The 19,333-nt window shown below is 42.9% G+C and overlaps 1 protein-coding gene across 1 annotated transcript in view; it reads right to left on the bottom strand.

Moving 5' to 3' along the window:
- Positions 1–7,659: 7,659 nt before the first annotated feature.
- Positions 7,660–19,333, bottom strand: part of zzef1 (zinc finger, ZZ-type with EF hand domain 1) — a 244,983-nt gene continuing 233,309 nt past the window's right edge. The window contains exons 56-57 of the mRNA XM_072589324.1: positions 15,486–15,557; positions 7,660–8,902 (exon numbers count right to left, since the gene is read on the bottom strand). Coding sequence (XP_072445425.1) covers positions 8,801–8,902; positions 15,486–15,557 — 174 coding nt within the window. The 3' untranslated portion in view covers positions 7,660–8,800. The remainder of the gene's footprint in view (positions 8,903–15,485; positions 15,558–19,333) is intronic.

Here is a 19,333-nt window from a genome sequence, read left to right on the forward strand (position 1 = left end):
AGGTTAGAATCAGAGCGACCATTTCCATACAACGGGCAGTGGGGAGCTGGACCTCTCTCCCAGAACCAGCCGGACGCTGGAGGCTGTTGGTTTTGTGTTCAACCTGTCGCACCCAGAAAATCTAGGGACAGTCCCTTTCCAAACACTGTTGGCTACATGCAGAGTGACCCAGATGTAGTTTGGTTCAGCCAGCTCATCCTCCGACATGGGCCTGAAGGGAGAAAGAAGTGTGCATGAAACAGGCAAGGAAACACTGGCTGTCACCTGTAACTTTCAAAACCAAGATGGATAGATCTTGTTGTTGGTGCTATGGATCAAAGACAGGGAAATGGGGTTGAAATGCAGATCAGCCTTGAACTAAGGGAATAAGGGTAAAGTTGCTATTGTCCCACCACGGGGCTGCTCTCTCATTAGAGAGAGACAACTGGTTTAACCTGAGGGGCACCACACCTCAGATGAGGGAGAGGTTGAGGAGCAGTCTTTCATGGTAACCTCAGCCAGTGTGGCAATTGAACCCATGCTGTTGGTGTCACTCTGCATCACAAACCAGCCATCCAGCCAACTGAGCTAACTAGAGGTATAGAAGCAAAGAAAAATAGGTGCAGGAGGAGGCCATTCAGCCCTTTGTGTTTACTCCACCATTCAAATATGATCATGGCCAATCATCCAATTCAGTCCCCTGTTCCCACTGCCTCCCTATACTTTTGATCCCTTTAGCCCTAAGAGTGATGTCTCCAGTTCTTCTGGAAAACATACAACGTTGTGGCGTCAACCACTTTCTGTGGCAGAGAATTCCACAGACTTCCCAATCTCTGGGTGAAGACATTTCACCTCAAACAAGAGAAGCTGAAGGTGAAAAACAGAACGGTTCAGAGGAAAGGTCATTCGCTTGAAAAATTGATCTGTCTTTTCTTTTCACAGACGCTGCCTGACCTGATTCTCTCCTGCATTTTTCGTTTGTGGTCAAGGTGACACGTAGTCTACTGCTCAACATGTTGAAGTTTGTCCTGTTACACAAGGTGTTGGTGTTGCAAAGTGACGTGAGATGGAATGGAATCCTAGCAGCTCCTTTCCAGGATGAGAGAGAACTATTTGCTAGATATCTCCCACACAGGTCAAATTTCAGAGCACCGAAGAAATGACTTTAGCTACTGCTTCTGTAACTAATGAGAAAGAGAACATTAAAACCAGAAATTGTCCACTTCGGCCAATGATATTTTGTGAGCAGGAATTCCATCTGCAAAAACAAAAGGTAGTAATGTTTTATTGATCTAGTTGTCAAAGGGTCGTTAATTAGTCATAAACAATAAAGTTAAGGAATGTTCTAACACCCTGTCACCGAAAAAATTCTGGTTGATAATCTGGGTGGGGCCTAATAAGCAAAACCAGGAGATTGTGGTATTTAGTTTACTGTTCAGTTTTGAACAGCAAGTCTGTTGAATACTCACAGGATAAAATTCCAACTGTATTTGGGTGGGACAATATTAAGCAATGGCATTTATGTCCTGAATCAGATAACCCATCTACAATTCTCATTGTCAGCTCTGCATTCCAATTCTTTGTTTACTCTCTATTTGCTGAGAGAAATTCTACACTGTAAGGTAATTGAGATCCTTGTACAAGCCAACAACACGTTTCAAAACTGCATTTTCAAATTCACCAAAAGATTCTTTCGCCTGTGGAGAGTCACACTGGGCTCCTCACCGAGGAGAGAGGAGTTGATGGTGGGATTATCACTAGATTATTAATCCAATGACCTGGGTAATGTTTGTTTGTTTTCCCTGGAGCGTCGGAGGCTGGAGGGGTGACCTTATAGAGGTTTACAAAATTATGAGGGGCATGGATAGGATAAATAGGCAAAGTCTTTTCCCTGGGGTGGGGGAGTCCAGAACTAGAGGGCATAGGTTTAGGGTGAGAGGGGAAAGATATAAAAGAGACCTAAGGGGCAACTTTTTCACACAGAGGGTGATATGTGTATGGAATGAGCTGCCAGAGGATGTGGTGGAGGCTGGTACAATTGCAACATTTAAGAGGCATCTGGATGGGTATATGAATAGGAAGGGTTTGGAGGGATATGGGCCGGGTGCTGGCAGGTGGGACTAGATTGGATTGGATCGGCATGGATGGGTTGGACTGAAGGGTCTGTTTCCATACTGTACATCTCTATGACTCTATGTTCTGGGGACGTGGTTTCAAATCCTTTGTGAAAGTGAGGACTGCAGATGCTGGAGATCAGAGTCTAGATTAGAGTGGTGCTGGAAAAGCACAGCAGGTCAGGCAGCATCCGAGCAGCAGGAAAATGGATGTTTATGTTGATTTTCCTGCTCTTCGGACGCTGCCTGACCTGCTGTGCTTTTCTAGCACCACTCTAATCTAGATTCAAATCCTTTGCTACTACCGATAGCAATTGGTGTACCTGAAAGTCAATAGGTCTGTAATTAGAAATCTAATTGTTGGGGGAAAACACCATCCAATTCACTGATAGAAAGTAATTTGTTGTCCCAACCAGTCGGGCCTATAACAGACGCCAGAACCACAGCACTGTGGTTGATTCCGAATTGCCTTCTGGGGAATTAAGGATGGAAAATGAAAGCTAGTCCAGCCAGCAATTCCCGCATTCCATGAATGAATTAGCACAAAGGACTGTGACTGAGGTTTCATCATTGAAAATGAGTAATCTATTGTTAATGCTCCTCTGCTATCCCTCCCAAAGCCTTTTTTTTTAGATTAGATTACTTACAGTGTGGAAACAGGCCCCTCGGCCCAACAAGTCCACACTGCCCCGCCGAAACGCAACCCACCCATACCCCTACATTTACCCGTTACCTAACACTACGGGCAATTTAGCATGACCAATTCACCTGACCTGCACATCTTTGGACTGTGGGAGGAAACCGGAGCACCCGGAAGAAACCCACGCAGACACGGGGAGAACGTGCAAACTCCACACAGTCAGTCGCCTGAGGTGGGAATTGAACCCGGGTCTCTGGTGCTGTGAGGCAGCAGTGCTGACCACTGTGCCACCGTGCCGCCCTTCTACCCTAGAAACGCCTCGGGCGACTCTCTGTGTGGAGTTTGCACGTTCTCCTCTGGGTACACTGGTTTCCTCCTGCAGGTTAGATGGTTTGGCCATTCTACATTGCCCGGGGATGTATATGTTAGCATTGGGAATTGTAGGGGGAATGGGAAGGTTGTTCTGGACTCGATGGGCCGAGTGGCCTGCTTTTGTACTGTAGGGCTTCTATGAAGGAAATCCTGATCTTCTCGAGTTCGAGATAAACTGTCACGATGGAGAGCTTGGTCAGAATTGATCAATAACAGGTGACATTTCCAGATCTTCAGGGGATAGGCTCAGAGAGTTCCAGTCATGTCCCAGAACCCATTGATCTCCAGAGCACTCCAAAACATACCAACTCCAACTGACTGATATCTAGACCAGTCATTTCATATCATGACCGTACATGGACGGTTGGATTTGGGGGAATAAGAAGACAAAATGTAACATTGATTTAGTTATTGACTGATTGGAAGTGGGTGTAGCTGGTTGGGCCAGCATTTATTGTTCATTCCCAGTTGCCCTTTGGCAAGTGGACAAGAGATTAGAGAAACAAAACAACTTCTAGCAATTATTATAATCGACAAAAATTACCATTTTTCTTGGCATCCTTTGCTTTATTTTACATGGTTAGTTTTCAAACCAATTATACTACAACACCCACGCATGGAAAGAGCATAAGGTTTTGAAGCAACACAACAGACAGGAAAATAATGCAGCTACAGCCAACTAGATAAAGCTGCATCTCATCTGAATGGCCATCGTGGGCACTGAGTGGGAGAAACGGGCAGCCTCTCTCCAAAATCAACTGTGAATATTCTACAAATCATAGAACTGCAGATGAAACGGTGTTTTTTTACAATTGTTGCATTGAACAGAGGCAAACACCACATCCACAGATGGCTCAGACATTAGATTTGGCTTATTTGTATTTATTTAAAACTACATTCAGAAGATAGAATGGTTACAACCTCTGCTCCTGATGCCCACCGGACTCCACTTTCAATTTCAAAGATTTCTTGTGTTGCAGTTTAACTTAATATCTTCTATTACTTGATATCCAACTGTTACACGAACATAGCCCCTGGGGAACAAGGTCGAAGTAAGCAGAAACACCTAATTTTAGACACATTAAAAACTGCCCAGAACCAGGGACACTGATAGATGGTTTCAAATTTGAGGCTCAAGGATAATGATTGACTTTCACTTTGGGATCAAGAGTAATTTGCATCTCTAACTAGATGCGATTAACACATTCCAAAAATAAGTGTCATTACTCAAACAAGTTAGTACATCATGGCACTGAATTGTGGCCTGTCACATTGGAGACTGTGTTTAGGTGAAGTTAAATTGCTTTACAATCTTGTCCAATTGTTAGATCGATGAGTAGTTAGTTTCTGACAATTTCATTCCTCATTTAGTGATCTCTGTTAATATCCCTACTGGAGATGGAACTCTGTAAAACCTCCATTTAAAGATCACGATGACTAGAATCAGACGTGTTTCACACCACTTTCTGGAACCAAGACCTCAAAGACTCAACTGATCTCCTCACCAGAAACAATGACCTAGCATTATTGATCTATCAAATACTGTAATAGGCCAGGTTTTTTTTTGTGTTTGTTCATGAGATGTGGGTGTCTCTAGCTGGGCCATTTCAGAGTCAACCATATTGCCAAGTTCTGGGAGTCACATATGGAGCAGACTGGATAAGGTTGGCAGGTTTCCTTCACTAAAGAGCATTAGTGAACCAGGAGAGTTTTTATAACATTTCAGAGTACCTTTTTATTCTGAATTTTCTTTTTAGTGAATTCAAATTGTTGTTGGCGGGATTTAAACCTGTATACCCCAAACATGAGCAACTGCTGGATTACTAATCGAGTGATATTATTACTATGCCATAAACTCCCTGCACACCTGCTGGTTTTGTGGCCTGTGATTGACCCTGTCCTTACAGCTCTTGCTGTTTGTTTAGCAGACCCCATTGCCTGTTATCTGGCTTTCTCAGATAGCGTATGCTTTCTCCAGCACATACCAATCAACTGCAGCACTGGCTGTTCCAACCAGCAAGCTCTAGCGCTGAGGCTACGCTCAAGACTTTGTTGATTTGTGATGGGATTTAAGGTTTATCTGGGTCTGCTACCTTTCATCGCTCATGCCTCTACTTACTCACCCTCTGTCCTGTTCCACTTCCTATGTAATCCTTCCCTGTTTCTGTTATCCATTATAGCTATTTCCCTCTTTTTACGAGCATGCCTCTCTCAATGCCCCATTCTCCTCAATCCTACTTTCCAACTAATGTCTTACAGTGCTTTCAGTGCCGGAGACTCTCTTAGACAAACATTGCAGATCCAACATTTACGACATCCTTTTCATTACCCATTGTCAGATCTGTTATCGTTACACTTCAGATCACTCAAAACTGCTCGATTCACTTGTAACCATCCTCACATTGCTCACTCCCGAGAGGTTAACTGCATTAGACTGTCCCCTGGTCAATTTCATGGCCTCTAAGCCACCTTGAATTGGTCTCCAAAAGATTCATTCCCTTGCATGGATGGTCATCACTATCCACAATCTCATTCCAAGTTCCCAAAGACGATGATAAACATGGATAATTCACCATGAAAGAATTTCCTGTTAGCTACATGTTCCATTCAGGTCAACCATTAAGGGGGCAGTATATATAAATTATCCATTGTCCCACCCCAATTACTTGGGAGTGAATTCTTAGACATGCACTTTACCCACCTCCAGCCCACTGTCTCCCTTCTACTATGACTACAGCTTGCAACTTTAAACAGATGGGGCACCTTAAATATATTTGAAAAGTTGGGAGTTTGGGGTCACAGTTAACAAATGAAAATTGGCTGCAGTGTCACATCATGAGAAGTAAATTTCTAGCCCTATGCAACAGTAATCACGAAGACTGACCTCATAACAACGCTCCCTCTATCGCAGGCCTCCATCACCTCACTGAACAGTACAAGAGGAGGCCATTCTGCTTAAAATGCACATGAAACACAGTTAGTAATTACATTAAGTCTCAAAAAATGTTCTGAATCAGGCAATTTCTTGGAGAAGGCGAAAGTGAGGACGGTAGATGCTGGAGATTACAGTGAAGTGTGGGGTGCTGGAAAAGCACAGCAGGTCAGGCAGCATCTAAAGAGCAGGAGAATTGACGTTTTGGGCAAAAGCCCTTCATCAGGGATGAGGCTGGGGGCCTCAAGTGTGGAGAGATAAATGGGAGGGGTGGAGCGGCGAAGGTGGCTGAGAGTCCAATAGGTGGATGGAGGAAGGGGTAAAGGTGATAGGTAAAAGGGGAGGGTGGTGCAGATAGGAAGGAAGATGATGGAGAGATGGGACCGCTCATGAGGATGATGCTGAGCTGGAAGGTTGGAACTGGAGGAAGGGGAGGGGGGAGGAAGGGGAAGGGGGGGGAGGAAGGGGAAGGGGGGGGGGGAGGAGGAAGGGGAGGGGGGAGGAGGAAGGGGAGGAGGAGAAATGAGGAAACTGGTGAAATCCACATTGATGCCATGCGGTTGGAGGATTTGAAAAATGAAGTGTTAACTCCATTGGGCATCATTGCACCTCTGTCACTTTAGGAATATCACTGCTTCTAACTCCAGTGAGAACACTCCGAATAAGATGTCAGTTTGCATCGTCTGTTTTTCACTAACTCCAGAGGCCAATCAGCCACTGGACCTTAAGCCTCAGTTTAAAACCTAAAGTTTGAAAAGCCAATGACAACTTCACAGACCACAAACTGGTCTAGTATTTTGAGGTATTGTTCTGCAGAAACAGATTGGTTTTTCTTCTGAAAAAAACCACAGTTGCAGATAAATATTACACTGACCCACTGCTAGGTTGAAAAATCTATCCTGATACCAAAAACATTAGACCCTCACTTCCCTCCTCGTGTGGAATCGCTCAGTGTCAACATTAGAAAGCACAAGAGAAAAACAAAATTCTCATTGATGGGCTAGTCCTTCCCACAGCAGAACATTGGAGAGTTTGTTAACAGAACATTGGAGAGTTCACTAACAGTCAGAGCAAATGCTGCTTTAGTTCAGATATTCTCAAGATTGGAGTGTAAATTCTGACCAATGGGCCTGTTGTGATTGATTTAATAGGGCAAAGGAGTCTACTGTGGTTATCTCAATAACGATATTCAAAGGAAGATAATCCTGGCAATCGAAGAATCAGAAATTTTAACCTCAAAAAGTTTCCCTTTTTAATCTCTTTTAACATATTTCCCATGCAGATATGCAAAGTGGTCATCATCCTACACTTCACAACTTAAGTATGTGCTACTTGTTCTTGGGTTGTTGAAAGCCAAGTTTCCATGTTACTGATTCATCATCCTCTTTTCAAAAGATACTGTCTGACTTAGACTTTAACTGAAACACTTTATGTGTTTTATTAGCAATATATTCATTAACCAAGGACACTCACTTCCCTTTTCTATCCTTTTGCCTTCCCCTCAATTCCAGCAAGTTATTGCAACATTTGCATTAAACTCATGCCCCCCTTGAAACACTTATTTAATGATTCAAGTGGTCTTCAAATTTCCAACTTTCACGTTAAAAGAAACAAATTGCACATTTGTTCATTTCTATTTTATTGAACATTACCAAGTTGGCATATTATTTAAAACAGCTCAGCAAATATTACAACTGAGTGAATATTTTAAACTTGTCCATTATTTTTAACTGCATAATTGGTACCCGCATCACATAATATCAACAGCATTATACATTCAGAATTCTATGCAGCATTGGAATTGGTGGGCGAGGGAGGACTCCGAGGGGGAAGGAGATGGAAGCAAAAAAGAAAGCTCTGCTTTAGAAAGGAGTACAAAGTTAGAAATGGCACAGTAAGCTAAACTAACTTAAATTAAAACAAAAAGCTGTAGTAATTAAATGAAAATTACACATCCTCTATGACAGACTCAACAGGTGTCAAACCAGTACTGTCGAGTTACAGGGTTTTTACAGTTCTGTGGGGTTGAGGGAGGGAATGGTTAGGACAACTGGGAACTTGAAGACTTGGTCAAATGTTGTACTGCCTGATGATTAGGTGATTCCAAGACCTTTCCAACCTGCGGTTTATCCCAGCAAGACACTTAAATGATGAACTGAGTGAGCACCTGCCAGCTGACAAAAATTCCTACTTTGGTACATGTGAAAATAGGAGATTACCTTCTTTAAAAGGATCGTTAACCTCCCTGTACAGTAAAATTCAACCAACCAGCAGCAAAATCCATAACTTCAGTGCCAAACATAAATGACCAATTCCACATGAATTTCAATTCTAGATAATCTATTAGTAGCTCTAAGGGTGGGAGTGGCCAAGTTAAATTTATCTTTATTTTGTCCCCAGTTATAGTCAGATGTTGAACACCGATTAAAAAAACAACTTGGTGGAAAGCACTTCCAACAGAAGCCGCTAGTCAACGGACAGGGATCTTAATTCACCATCAGGGCTGAGGAAGGGAGTCTGAATTTCTGTCAATGTGGAACCCTGGGAGCACTCATGAGGTGGTGGCAGGGTGGGGAGGGGGGGGGCATCACAGTGCATGGAAGAGGAGGGAGAGAAACAGGGAAGGAGAACAAGCAGGTCCCACTTCAAAAAGTGCGCATTTGAGTACATCTGAACAGTCAGTTGCTGCATGGTGTAACTCTAAGGTGCCTGCTTGTCTGAGCCCCGCCGACACTCAGTAGTCTGAAGATGCCATGAACTTCATTAAGCAGGCTTGGTTTGTGATGTTGACTGATCATTCAAAAACCTGGTAGCCTTATTCTGATAGTTAACCGCAAGACTGATGGCAGCAATATTCTTCAGTCCCTGAAAAAGAATGAAATATCTTCATTAGGAACACCATCAACTTTGCAGTCAGAGTTCTACAGCCCTTCAGTCCAACTCGACTGCACCAACCACATATTCTAAACTGATCTAGTCCCATTTGCCAGCATTTGGCCCATATCCCTCTAAACTTTTCTTATTCACATACCCATCCAGATGCTTATTCATACACACACCACCCTCTGTCTGATAAAGTTGCCCCTCACGTCCCTTTTAAGTCTTTTCTCTCTCACTTCAAAATGTGCCTTCTAGTTTTTGGATTCCTCTAGTCTGGGAAAAAGGACCTTGTCTATTTATCCTATCCATGCCCCTCATGGATTTTATAAACCCCTATAAGGTCACCCCTCAGCCTCTGACACTCCAAGGAAAATAGCCCCAGCCTCGCCCTATAGCTCAAACCCACCAGTGCCAGCAATATCTTTGTTAATCTTTTCCGAATCCTCTCAAGTTTAACAACATCCTTTCTATTCGACTGAGACCAGAATTGAATGCAGTACTCCAACACTGGCCCAACCAACGTCCTGTTCAGCCACAACATGATATCCCAACTCCTGTACTCAATGCACTGACCAATGAAGGCAAGTGTGCCAAATTCCTCCTTCACCACCCTGTCTACCCATTTTCAAGGAACTATGCACCTGCAACCCTATGTTCCTTATAGCCTTTCTTAAATAATGACAACACAGCTGCCGACCTCCAACCTTCGGGCACCTCACCCATGGCTGTCGATAATACAAACATCTCAGCAAGGAGCCCACCCAAACCCACGCTCCAGAAGTTAGCACTATGACCAAAGCTCAAACCATTCATTTTGGCATTGTTATTTTGAGGGGCTTGCTGTGTGACAATCAGCTGCCATGTTGCCTGCAGTCCATTCGGTATAGCTCCAAGCACATATTCGGCTGGAAAGTGTTAGAAGGCCCGTTTCCCCGATTGGGAATGACACTAAATAAATGCAAAAGCAGCTAGTAGCACATGCTCAGCTCAAACAGGATCTGGTAGCTTTTTGTCTGTACTTTTAAAAAAATTTGGAAAAACGTTCAATTACATTCCACTCTAATGTTGAATCCAAACCTCCTTTGATTTTGTGCATGAATTTATAACGTTAGTTTTAAGGCCGAGCTCAATATATCTATTACTCCAAGCACTGTACTCTTAAAATGTAACCTCTGAATAAGCAACAAGCAGCTCACTACAAAGAAATGTTTAAAAGCTATAGTATTTATATCAGAGATCAACATCACTCTTCATATAAATCAAGTCAGAGACTGTCTCCTTGGAGAGAAACTGCTTTAAAAAGTACAGCTCTACCATCCTGCCTGATCAATTTATCGATTTTTCTTATATCTGTTTAAACAGCCACCATAAATGAGCTACTTATTTGAGGAAATTAAATTTAACAAACCCACTTTAAACAAGGAAGCATCTTGGATTAATGTGTGCAGTTCCCAGATGTCAGTCAGCCTCCCAAGGTAATTACCTTGATAACATCAGGGCTTGCTTTTCAAATAAAAATATTTGACATAAAAAACACATTCATAGTGAATAATTCCTTTTGATAACTTTTCAGAAAGAATTGCAAATGGTCCAATTCTGCACTTTAACAAATGCCAGGGGGATAAAAACAATCCCATTTATATAGTGCCATTAACATATTTTAAAAACAGATATTAAAGATTGGAGGAACTTTGGTGGAACAAAGTTTGTTGAGAAGTTGTGCTTTTGATCTTGAAGGAGAATAACGGGTGGATAGATTAGGTGATGGAATGCCAGTACTGGAATACATGACTGAACACATGTAGGTAGACAGGGGGGGAAAGAGGAGCTACAAAATGGGTCAAGACATTAGGATGACAAAAACAACAACTTTAAATCAGAGCCATTGGCTAACAGGGAGGTAACGCATATGAGAAAAGAGAAGGCGGAGCAGATTTTGGCCTAATACAGCTCTTAATCATTGCTTAACCATTTTCAGTTGAATATATTTGTATAATCTACTAGTATTTTGTAGGCTTGGCTAACTAAAACTCCAGAGCTCTGTTAGTTTATGCGGGTTAAAGGGAATGCTGGCTGTTTAAATTGCTCAACTCCTTATTTGAAAGCATTTTAAAGTTTCTGTTATTACAGGTGATCTGACAATTCGACTTTTGAAGGTTCTTCTCCGTTCAGCTGATGGTTCCTTTCCCTTACTGGCCTCTACTCTTACTCACTGGCCTTGCTGGGTGTGTATTTGAACCTGCACAATTTTAATTCAGCACTTCGCAGCAGGCCCAAACACAGCTAACATTGTCAACAGAACCACACAGTTTCCTGACAGCCATTCTCAGACATTACTGAATGAAGAGCTCAGCCAGTCAGGCAGCAAGTCAAAGAGAGCTAACATTTCAAGTCAATGAAGACCTTTCCTCGGTCTACATTTCCCAAGATCTCAAGCAGCTCCAGAAGATACACCTTTGTACGTTTTTCATTTGAAAAGAAATGAAATAAATTTATGAAACTCAAACTACCAGAAGAACAGCAAGATTAAATGGGGTTGACTCTCCTTCCAGGAATCTAGACATGCCACCCCCCCGCCCAAACCACACTCCCACTCCCCCACCCCAACCAAGGATCATTGGTCCTGAATTAACTGGCATTAAACAAGCCACCCGTAGCCACAGAGAGAGAAATGTGGGCATCAACAACTATGACAGTCCCACCAGCACCATGACTGAGTAGTGGTCACAACTGGAACTGCAAGCAAACCCCAGAATGAAGAAAACATGAGGAGGTATATTTGACAAGGAATTTGGGAGCCGAGGGAGGATGGGGACTAGAATTAGAATCCCTACAGTATGGAAACAGGCCCTTCAGCCCAACAAGTCCACACTAACCCTCCAAAGAGTAAGCCATTCTCCTACCCTATATTTACCTCTGACTAATGCACCGAATCTACACATCCCTGGACACTACGGACAATTTAGCATGGCCAATTCACCTAACCTGCACATCTTTGGACTGTAGGAGGATACCAGAGCACCACATAAACATGGGGAGAATGTGAAAACTCTATACAGAGAATCACTCGAGGCTGGAATTGAACCCGGGTCCCTGGGGCTGGGAGGCAGCAGTGCTAACCACTGAGCCACCATGCCATGTTGACTAGTTCAATGTGGGCAGGGTTTGGGGGCCAGGTGAAGAGAAATGATGAAGGGAAGACATGATTTTGGGGCTGGAGTGTACCCCAGTGTATGCAGGGCATCCCCCTAATGATGTATTCTTGTCTAACATTTCAACTGAGTTATTAAAAAAAATAAATCAGCCTTTTGAATCTCATTATGGCCTGGGCAGTAACAGGCAATGACAGTGGAGGTGGGTTAAAGGCCTTAAATAGGCAATAAGTGGCAACCATTTTACTTTGAAGTTTAGTGACAAAGATTGCAGTCTAGTACGAATTTACTGCTTTTTTAGTTTTATACTTTATACTAAAACTTTTAGTCTTATACTTTTATACTCTAGACCCTGAAACTGCTATTGCAAGTTGGTTTCATTTACTGGCGATAGCGGTTTCAGGGTCCAAATAAATAATGCACTCGTGTTCTTCAGGGTAATCTCATTCAGCATTTACTCTCAACCCTCACTATTCTCCTTCATCAAATGTGTAACTGTACAATTACCAATTTAACTTGCCTCTTTCAGTTCCATGCTCAATCTAAGAACCTTCCTGAAAACTCCCTCAAAGTTTGATGCTGTTTTGTTAAATCCCAGCCATAGCAACAGCACAATGTTTGCTACACAGCTGTGGATTCTACGATTATTTGAAGGACCTTGAAGATAATATTATGCCAATGTTTCCCTGCACATGTTTCAGAGATACTTTAGCTGGCCATGGAACCATTTGGGATGACCCAGAGAGCTTTACAAATCCAAGTTACTTTCTCTAACGGTACAATTTGAGATTGTAGGTGCTCTTAGAATCTTACATGAGACTGAAATAAGGAATCAGCTGCAACACAGACTAAATACAAGACCAGAATTTTTTTTTTTGTTTGTGTGTTCCCAAAGCCAAGCTGCTTAAATTGAAGGGAGGTGCAGCACATTGCGTAATGGGATAACTTACTGGAACAACAAGATAGAGCACTGCCCGAGGACAGACACACGTCTACTCTTCCAGCCCATTCAGTTCCCAGGCTGCTGCAGGCCAGGTGCTTAATAATAGAGGACAGATGGGGTGCCGCCGGCGTTTGGATGGATGGGGTGGTGCCGGCGTTTGGACGGATGGGGTGCCGCCGGCGTTTGGACGGATGGGGTGCCGCCGGCGTTTGGACGGATGGGGTGCCGCCGGCGTTTGGACGGATGGGGTGCCGCCGGCGTTTGGACTAGGGTGGACAAAGTTAAAAATCACACAACACCAGGTTATAGTCCAACAGGTTTATCTGGAAGCACACTAGCTTTCAGAGCACTGCTCCTTCATCAGGTAGTTGTGAAGTGTAAGATCGTAAGACCTTATAAGGCAAATAAACCTGTTGGATTATAACCAGGTGTAAGATTTATTAAAAAATAATAGAGGAAGCATGAATACACTCAGAATGAACAGAAATAGATTTATACCCTCAATATAATTATGAAAATGATGAATCTGAATAGCTTGTTTTCCCATTTCAAGAACATTCTTAGTCTACAGAGGAAAAGTATGATTACAGTATTTGATTCTTTCTGAACATTGTGAAAAATATATTGTGTTCTGAACATCGATTGTCAAGGCTGATCCTTAGCTCCCCTTGGAAAAAAACAGGAGTGAATTGCCTTCTTGAACCACTGCAATCCAGCTGCCGCAGTTTCTTTTATGTCTTCCTGGGATGTGGGCATTGCTGACTGGGCCAGAATCTATGGCCTGGCCCTAGTTACCCTGAAGGAGGTGATGGGGAGCTGCAAACTTGAACCACTGCAGTTCATTCAGTATGGCACACTCATGCAACTAAGGACGGAATTCCAGGTCTTTAACTCAAATGACAGTGAAGAAACAGCAATAAACTACCAGGTTAGAGTGGTGAGCGGCTGGGGGGGGTGGGCATCTGCAGATATGGGTGTTTTTGTGCATCTGCTGACTTAGTGGTGGAGTTTATGGTCTTGGATAGTGCTTTTAAAAAGGAGCCTGGGTGAGCTACTGCAGTGCAGTTTGTTGATGGTAGACACTGCAGCCATTGTACATAGTTAGTGAAGGAAGTTCACATTAAAAGTGATTGAATGGGGTGCTAATCAAGCAAACTAAATCTGTCCTTGATGGTGCTGAACCTCTTTATTGGTAGAGCTGCAATCATCGAGCTGAATGGGGAGAATTCCTTCCTACTCCTGACCTGTGCTGTGTAGATGGCAAACAGTCTTTGGAGACTCAGAAGATGAGTTCTCACTGCAATATTCCGAGCTCAGGAGTTGTTCATATAGAGACTGTATTTATAAGGTGAATCCAGATCAGTTTCTGGTACAGGGCAACTCCAGTGATTCAGTAATAGCAATAACACTGTTTCAGACACTTGATATCCATAAGTTGAATTAGACAACAAAACATTTGAGATTTATACTAGCTTTTTTGTGTAAATCCATAATTTAGCACAAACATCAGCTTTACTTTTCCCTTCTGGAGTCTTTGCCTGTTGAGAAGTCAACAATTCCCCCACTGGAATGAACTCAGCTCTTAAATACAAAGGGCACCAAGGTTCACCTGCTCTCAAGTGTTTTGGGTTGCAGGTGTGACCCTGCGGACTTGAAAGTCAGATCTCTGAAATTATTCAGCACGTGATCTCGGACAGGAGGCTAAATATTCATAAATAGGTACCAGACAGGGAAGCAACAAAACAATGAACCACTGGAGCAAGCGTTTTTAAATGAATGGTCTTCAAAGTAAACTAAAGGAAAAACAGTAGCCTCAGAGATAACAGGGAGAAAGAGAGGGCTGCAGATGCTGGAGATCAGAGTTGAAAAGTCTGGCGCTGGAAAAGCACAGCAGGTCAGGCAGCATCCGAGGAGCAGGAGAGTCAACATTTCGGGCATAAGCCCTTCATCAGGAATTTGGGGCGCGGGGGTTAGCTGGGAAGGTGATAGGCAGATGAAGCTGGTAAGTTGGAGGGGAGGGTGGAGTGGATAGATGGGAAGGAAGATGGACAGTTAGGATAGGTCAAGAGGGTGATACTGGGTTGGATCTGGGATGAGGTTTGATGTGCCTGGGCAGGGGGGGCACACGGGGGTTAGATTTGGACTTTTGAAGTAGATGTTGATGCCGTGTGGTTGGAGGGTCCCAAGGTGTCAGATGAGGCGCTCCTCCTCCAGGCGTCAGGTGGCTTGGATCTGGCAGTGGAGGTAACCCAGGACTTGCATGGCCTTGGCAGAGTGGGAGGGGGAGTTAAAGTGTGGCGGGGTTGTTTAGTGCATGTGTCCCAGAGATGGCCCCTGAAGTGTTCTGTGAGTTGGCGTCCTGTCTCCCCTATGTAACATGCTTAAGTCAGATTTGTGCAATATTTAGGTAATATTTTGGCAGCAACCTTTCACACTCTCAAATCACTTTGCAAGAGATACAAATGATTCTCACCTGCATGACACAGCGCTGGATGTGATCTTCTGTGGTTAAGGCCACAAAATAGTCGTGCAGCACACCGCGTTCCTGCATAGGATAAGAAACATTAAGATATTGCATAATCAGGAGCTGCACAAAGAAAAGACAATTCATTTGCAATCAACTAAATGAAGGAGGAGTTTGATGTGGTAAAAATAGAAGTTTCCACTTGTGCAAGGTGAAAGATAGTCATTAATAAACCCAATCGGAAAACCAAGAGAAGCTTCTTCACCCAGAGAATGACTAGAGTGTGGAGCCACACAGACACAGTTAAGGTAAAGGTGTACAGTCTGAAGGAGGAAAGTATAGAAGAATAGGTTGGTCGAGTGAGGTAAATTGAGTTGGGAGAAGACAGAGCATTAATGCAGTCAAAGAAAAGGCAAAGTGGAATTTTACCACTGAAGCAGATCACTTTCATCAATATGACAATATGGCATCTAACCTGAACCAACATTTTTCCAATTCCTCCTCACATGGTCTTATGTATAATTTTTTTCCACTGTAGTATGGCAATAATAAACTTTCGCCACCTGGGCTCAGCTCACTAATGGTAGTGCAGTATCTGAGATACAAGTGATAGAGAGGAGCTAATATATTGCAACAGCCTCACATTGACGAGGGTGAGGGGTCAGGGGAGTGAATTCCAGGAACAGAGACAGGAGCATTATTCTATCGAGATTTTTTTTTGTAAAGTTGTGTGCACATTCAGTAGTGTTTGCACACTCTGGTTAGTTTCAATTAAAACAGTGGTTTCCCAATGCAAATCTAGACACAGCCAACATCCCATCTGCTTGTGCTAGTGGCTCTGGCATTCACTGGGTACTGTGTTCTTTGCACATTAAAGCCTAACTTCAACTGCAAGCCAGCACTTGCTGGCTGAAAAGGAAATTCAGTGTTTGAAAGGCTCGCAAAGCACCAGGAAGTCAAGCAACCGGTTCGAACCGGGAAGATTTTACATAGCTCATTAACACACATCAATATTTACATGAGCAGAAAGACTTGCAGGTGCATTATTTGAATTTACACTTCTACAATATTTATAAATTAAAAGCAAAATTCCACCAACTAGAGAAGTATGAACACCTAAAATACGAATACACTAAACCAGTTTGTTTTCAAAGGAATCCGATTAAAAAGGTATAAATAAAATGCTCCTTGGTATAATTAGGGCTTGGGCTCCTTTAAGGCTAAAGGAAGCTCACTCCCACATTGAAAACGGAGCTGTACAAGATGCTGTGGTTTACAAACACTTCCCCTGAACAGCCACCAGTATGCTTTACTACAAAAAGGTAGCAGTTCATGCCTTTCAGCCAATCCTTATTCAATTTAAACTACCTTTCTTCACTGGGTCTTGAAATACAATCAAATCCATTAGGATTATCTGGAAACCAGATAATCTATTACTTACCTTTTAGTACTTAAAGAGTTCGAAAGGAAGTTAGTTAGTATGGGAAGATAAATAAGAAAATGCAGATTTCACAGGCTCGTTGCTAGTGTGTAGGTTGCCCCTGGTTGCTAAGCGAGTGCTGTTAAGATTCCTTCTTTGAATTGGTTCTAGCTGTAACATGGAGGCAGTTGTGTAGCAAAGCAGATCCAAGGTGTTCATGAGCATGGTCAGAGATGAAAAGGTGGGTTTTCACATTCCTCGGTGGAACATTAAAAAGAGATGCTGCAGGCAGGGGGATGTTAGATAGAGTACTCCAACACTATGCAGGGCTTTTGATAAGTTAAACAGGAGAAATGATTCCCCCGGCCTTCTGTTCAAATACATATATGGAGGGTTTCAGAATAGGAAATGACTTTCCTCAAACAGTGCTGGGAGTAGAAATGGATAAGTATTTAAGAGATTCAGGGTAAAGAGAAAAGACAGCAAGAATGGGATTAATGAGGTAACTCTTTCATAAAGCAAGTCAAGCTCTTGCTTTCAGAAGAATGCACCTCCTCTGTGAGACATGAACTCAAGCGGGATGACTTTGTGAAGAAGCATAAATGTGATGTGCTGGTACACACACACACACATCACAACAGGAGGCAGCATTCTGGTAGGGATTCTCTAACCCCACATACTAAGGCAGATTACCAGGCAGGGTCTAGACAATAGACCGGTCTCCCTAGCAACTGCCTTGCTCTGCCAGTTATCAATGGCCAATAGGTCTAAGAAAAAACATTGAGCTCACAATGGCTGCCTGGAAATGTCACAGATGTGGCCAGGGGCGGAGAATAAAGGGCAAATAAATCAAGTAATTTTCAGAAGGTGGGAATACCAACGCCACAACCAAACAATGAAATCTGACTCAGTTTACAGCCTCCCTTGTTTTGCAAGAAAGAATAAAACTTGGTGTCAGTAGTGAAGGAATTATAGGGAAAGGAATGAAGTCAATTGTAATGAACTTCCACTTAGTTTGAAGCCAGGATTTTTAACAGCGAGAGACAGACAAAGACAGTGCACTGGCCAGAGCGCTAACCAAACAGATCCAATTTAGTTTGGCAATCTGAAATGTGAACATCCTTTTTTCATGTATTGTTTTCATCTTAACCTCAATCACAAAGCAGTGAATGCTGTAGAAATACACCAACCTAATTTGTGGGTGGATCCATTACATTAAATAACCCATAGTGCATGCTGCACCCAAAGTTGTGTTTGGACAAAAACTTGTTTTTTTTAAAAACCTCTCAAAATGGTGATATCATTCAGTAAGAATGACGCTTAAGAAACTCTAAATGACAGAAAGCTGAAGAACTGGATTATCTTTTAGCAAACGCATTCATTACTAGCTTTCACATTCCATAGATTATGTTTAGAATTTAATTTCCACATTTTTTCCATTAATCTTCTGAAAGGACATTGAACAACAGAACATCGAGATAAGCCAAAACTGGATTAATCTGTTCCAAATTTGCACTCTCAACTCGTATCAAATTATTCAGCTCCATGTGTTGGTTGACAACAGCCAACACAATAAGCAGAACTGGACTCTTATTCAAACATATTTCAGTTGTGGATCGAGACACTTTTTTTTGAAAAATAAAACAAAGCTTGGGTGTTAATGACACAGCACTCAAAATGCAACACAACTGCAAGTAGTTGCTTCAGTAGGCCCGGCCAAATGAAAAGCATTTGGTTTGCCAAAGAACCCTCCAACCACATGGGATCCGTGTGGATTTCACCACTTTTCCCATTTCCCCTCCTCCCACCTTATCCCAGATCCAACCTTCCAATTCAGCATTGCCCTCTTGAACAGTCTTACCTGTCCATCTTCCTTCCCGCCTATCTTCTCCACCCTCCTCTCTGACTTATCACTTTCAGCCCCACCTTCATCTACCTATCACTTTCCCAGCTACCATCCCCCCCAGCCCCAGCCCCACCCTGCCTCCCATTTATCACTCAGCCCCCTTGGCCGACAAGCCTCATTCCTGATGAAGGGCTTATGCTCAAAACGTCAATTCTCCTGCTCCTCGGATGCTACCTGACCAGCTGTGCTTTTCCAGCGACACACTCTTTGACTGTGATCTCCAGCATCTGCAGTCCTCACTTTCTCCTGGGTAATTCCCTTGTCAATCACAATTGAAGACTTTGCTGTTGCAAACATGTAAGATTGAATTTTCACAGAGTATTTCAATGTAGTCATTCACTATTTAGTGGACTGTGTTGTGAAAGTCACCCTGTCTCTATCAACAGAATTTGCAACAATTCATAGATGCTCAATTCATAGACTTTTGTGAAAGATCCTCAACTATGTACAACGTAAATGGATATGGGCCAAGTGTAGGGAAATAGGGTTAGCATGGACGGACATTTGGTTGGATTGTACCAGTTTGGGCCA

This window comes from Chiloscyllium punctatum, chromosome 19 (assembly GCF_047496795.1).
Source record: "Chiloscyllium punctatum isolate Juve2018m chromosome 19, sChiPun1.3, whole genome shotgun sequence".
NCBI classification, from domain to species: Eukaryota; Metazoa; Chordata; class Chondrichthyes; order Orectolobiformes; family Hemiscylliidae; genus Chiloscyllium; species Chiloscyllium punctatum.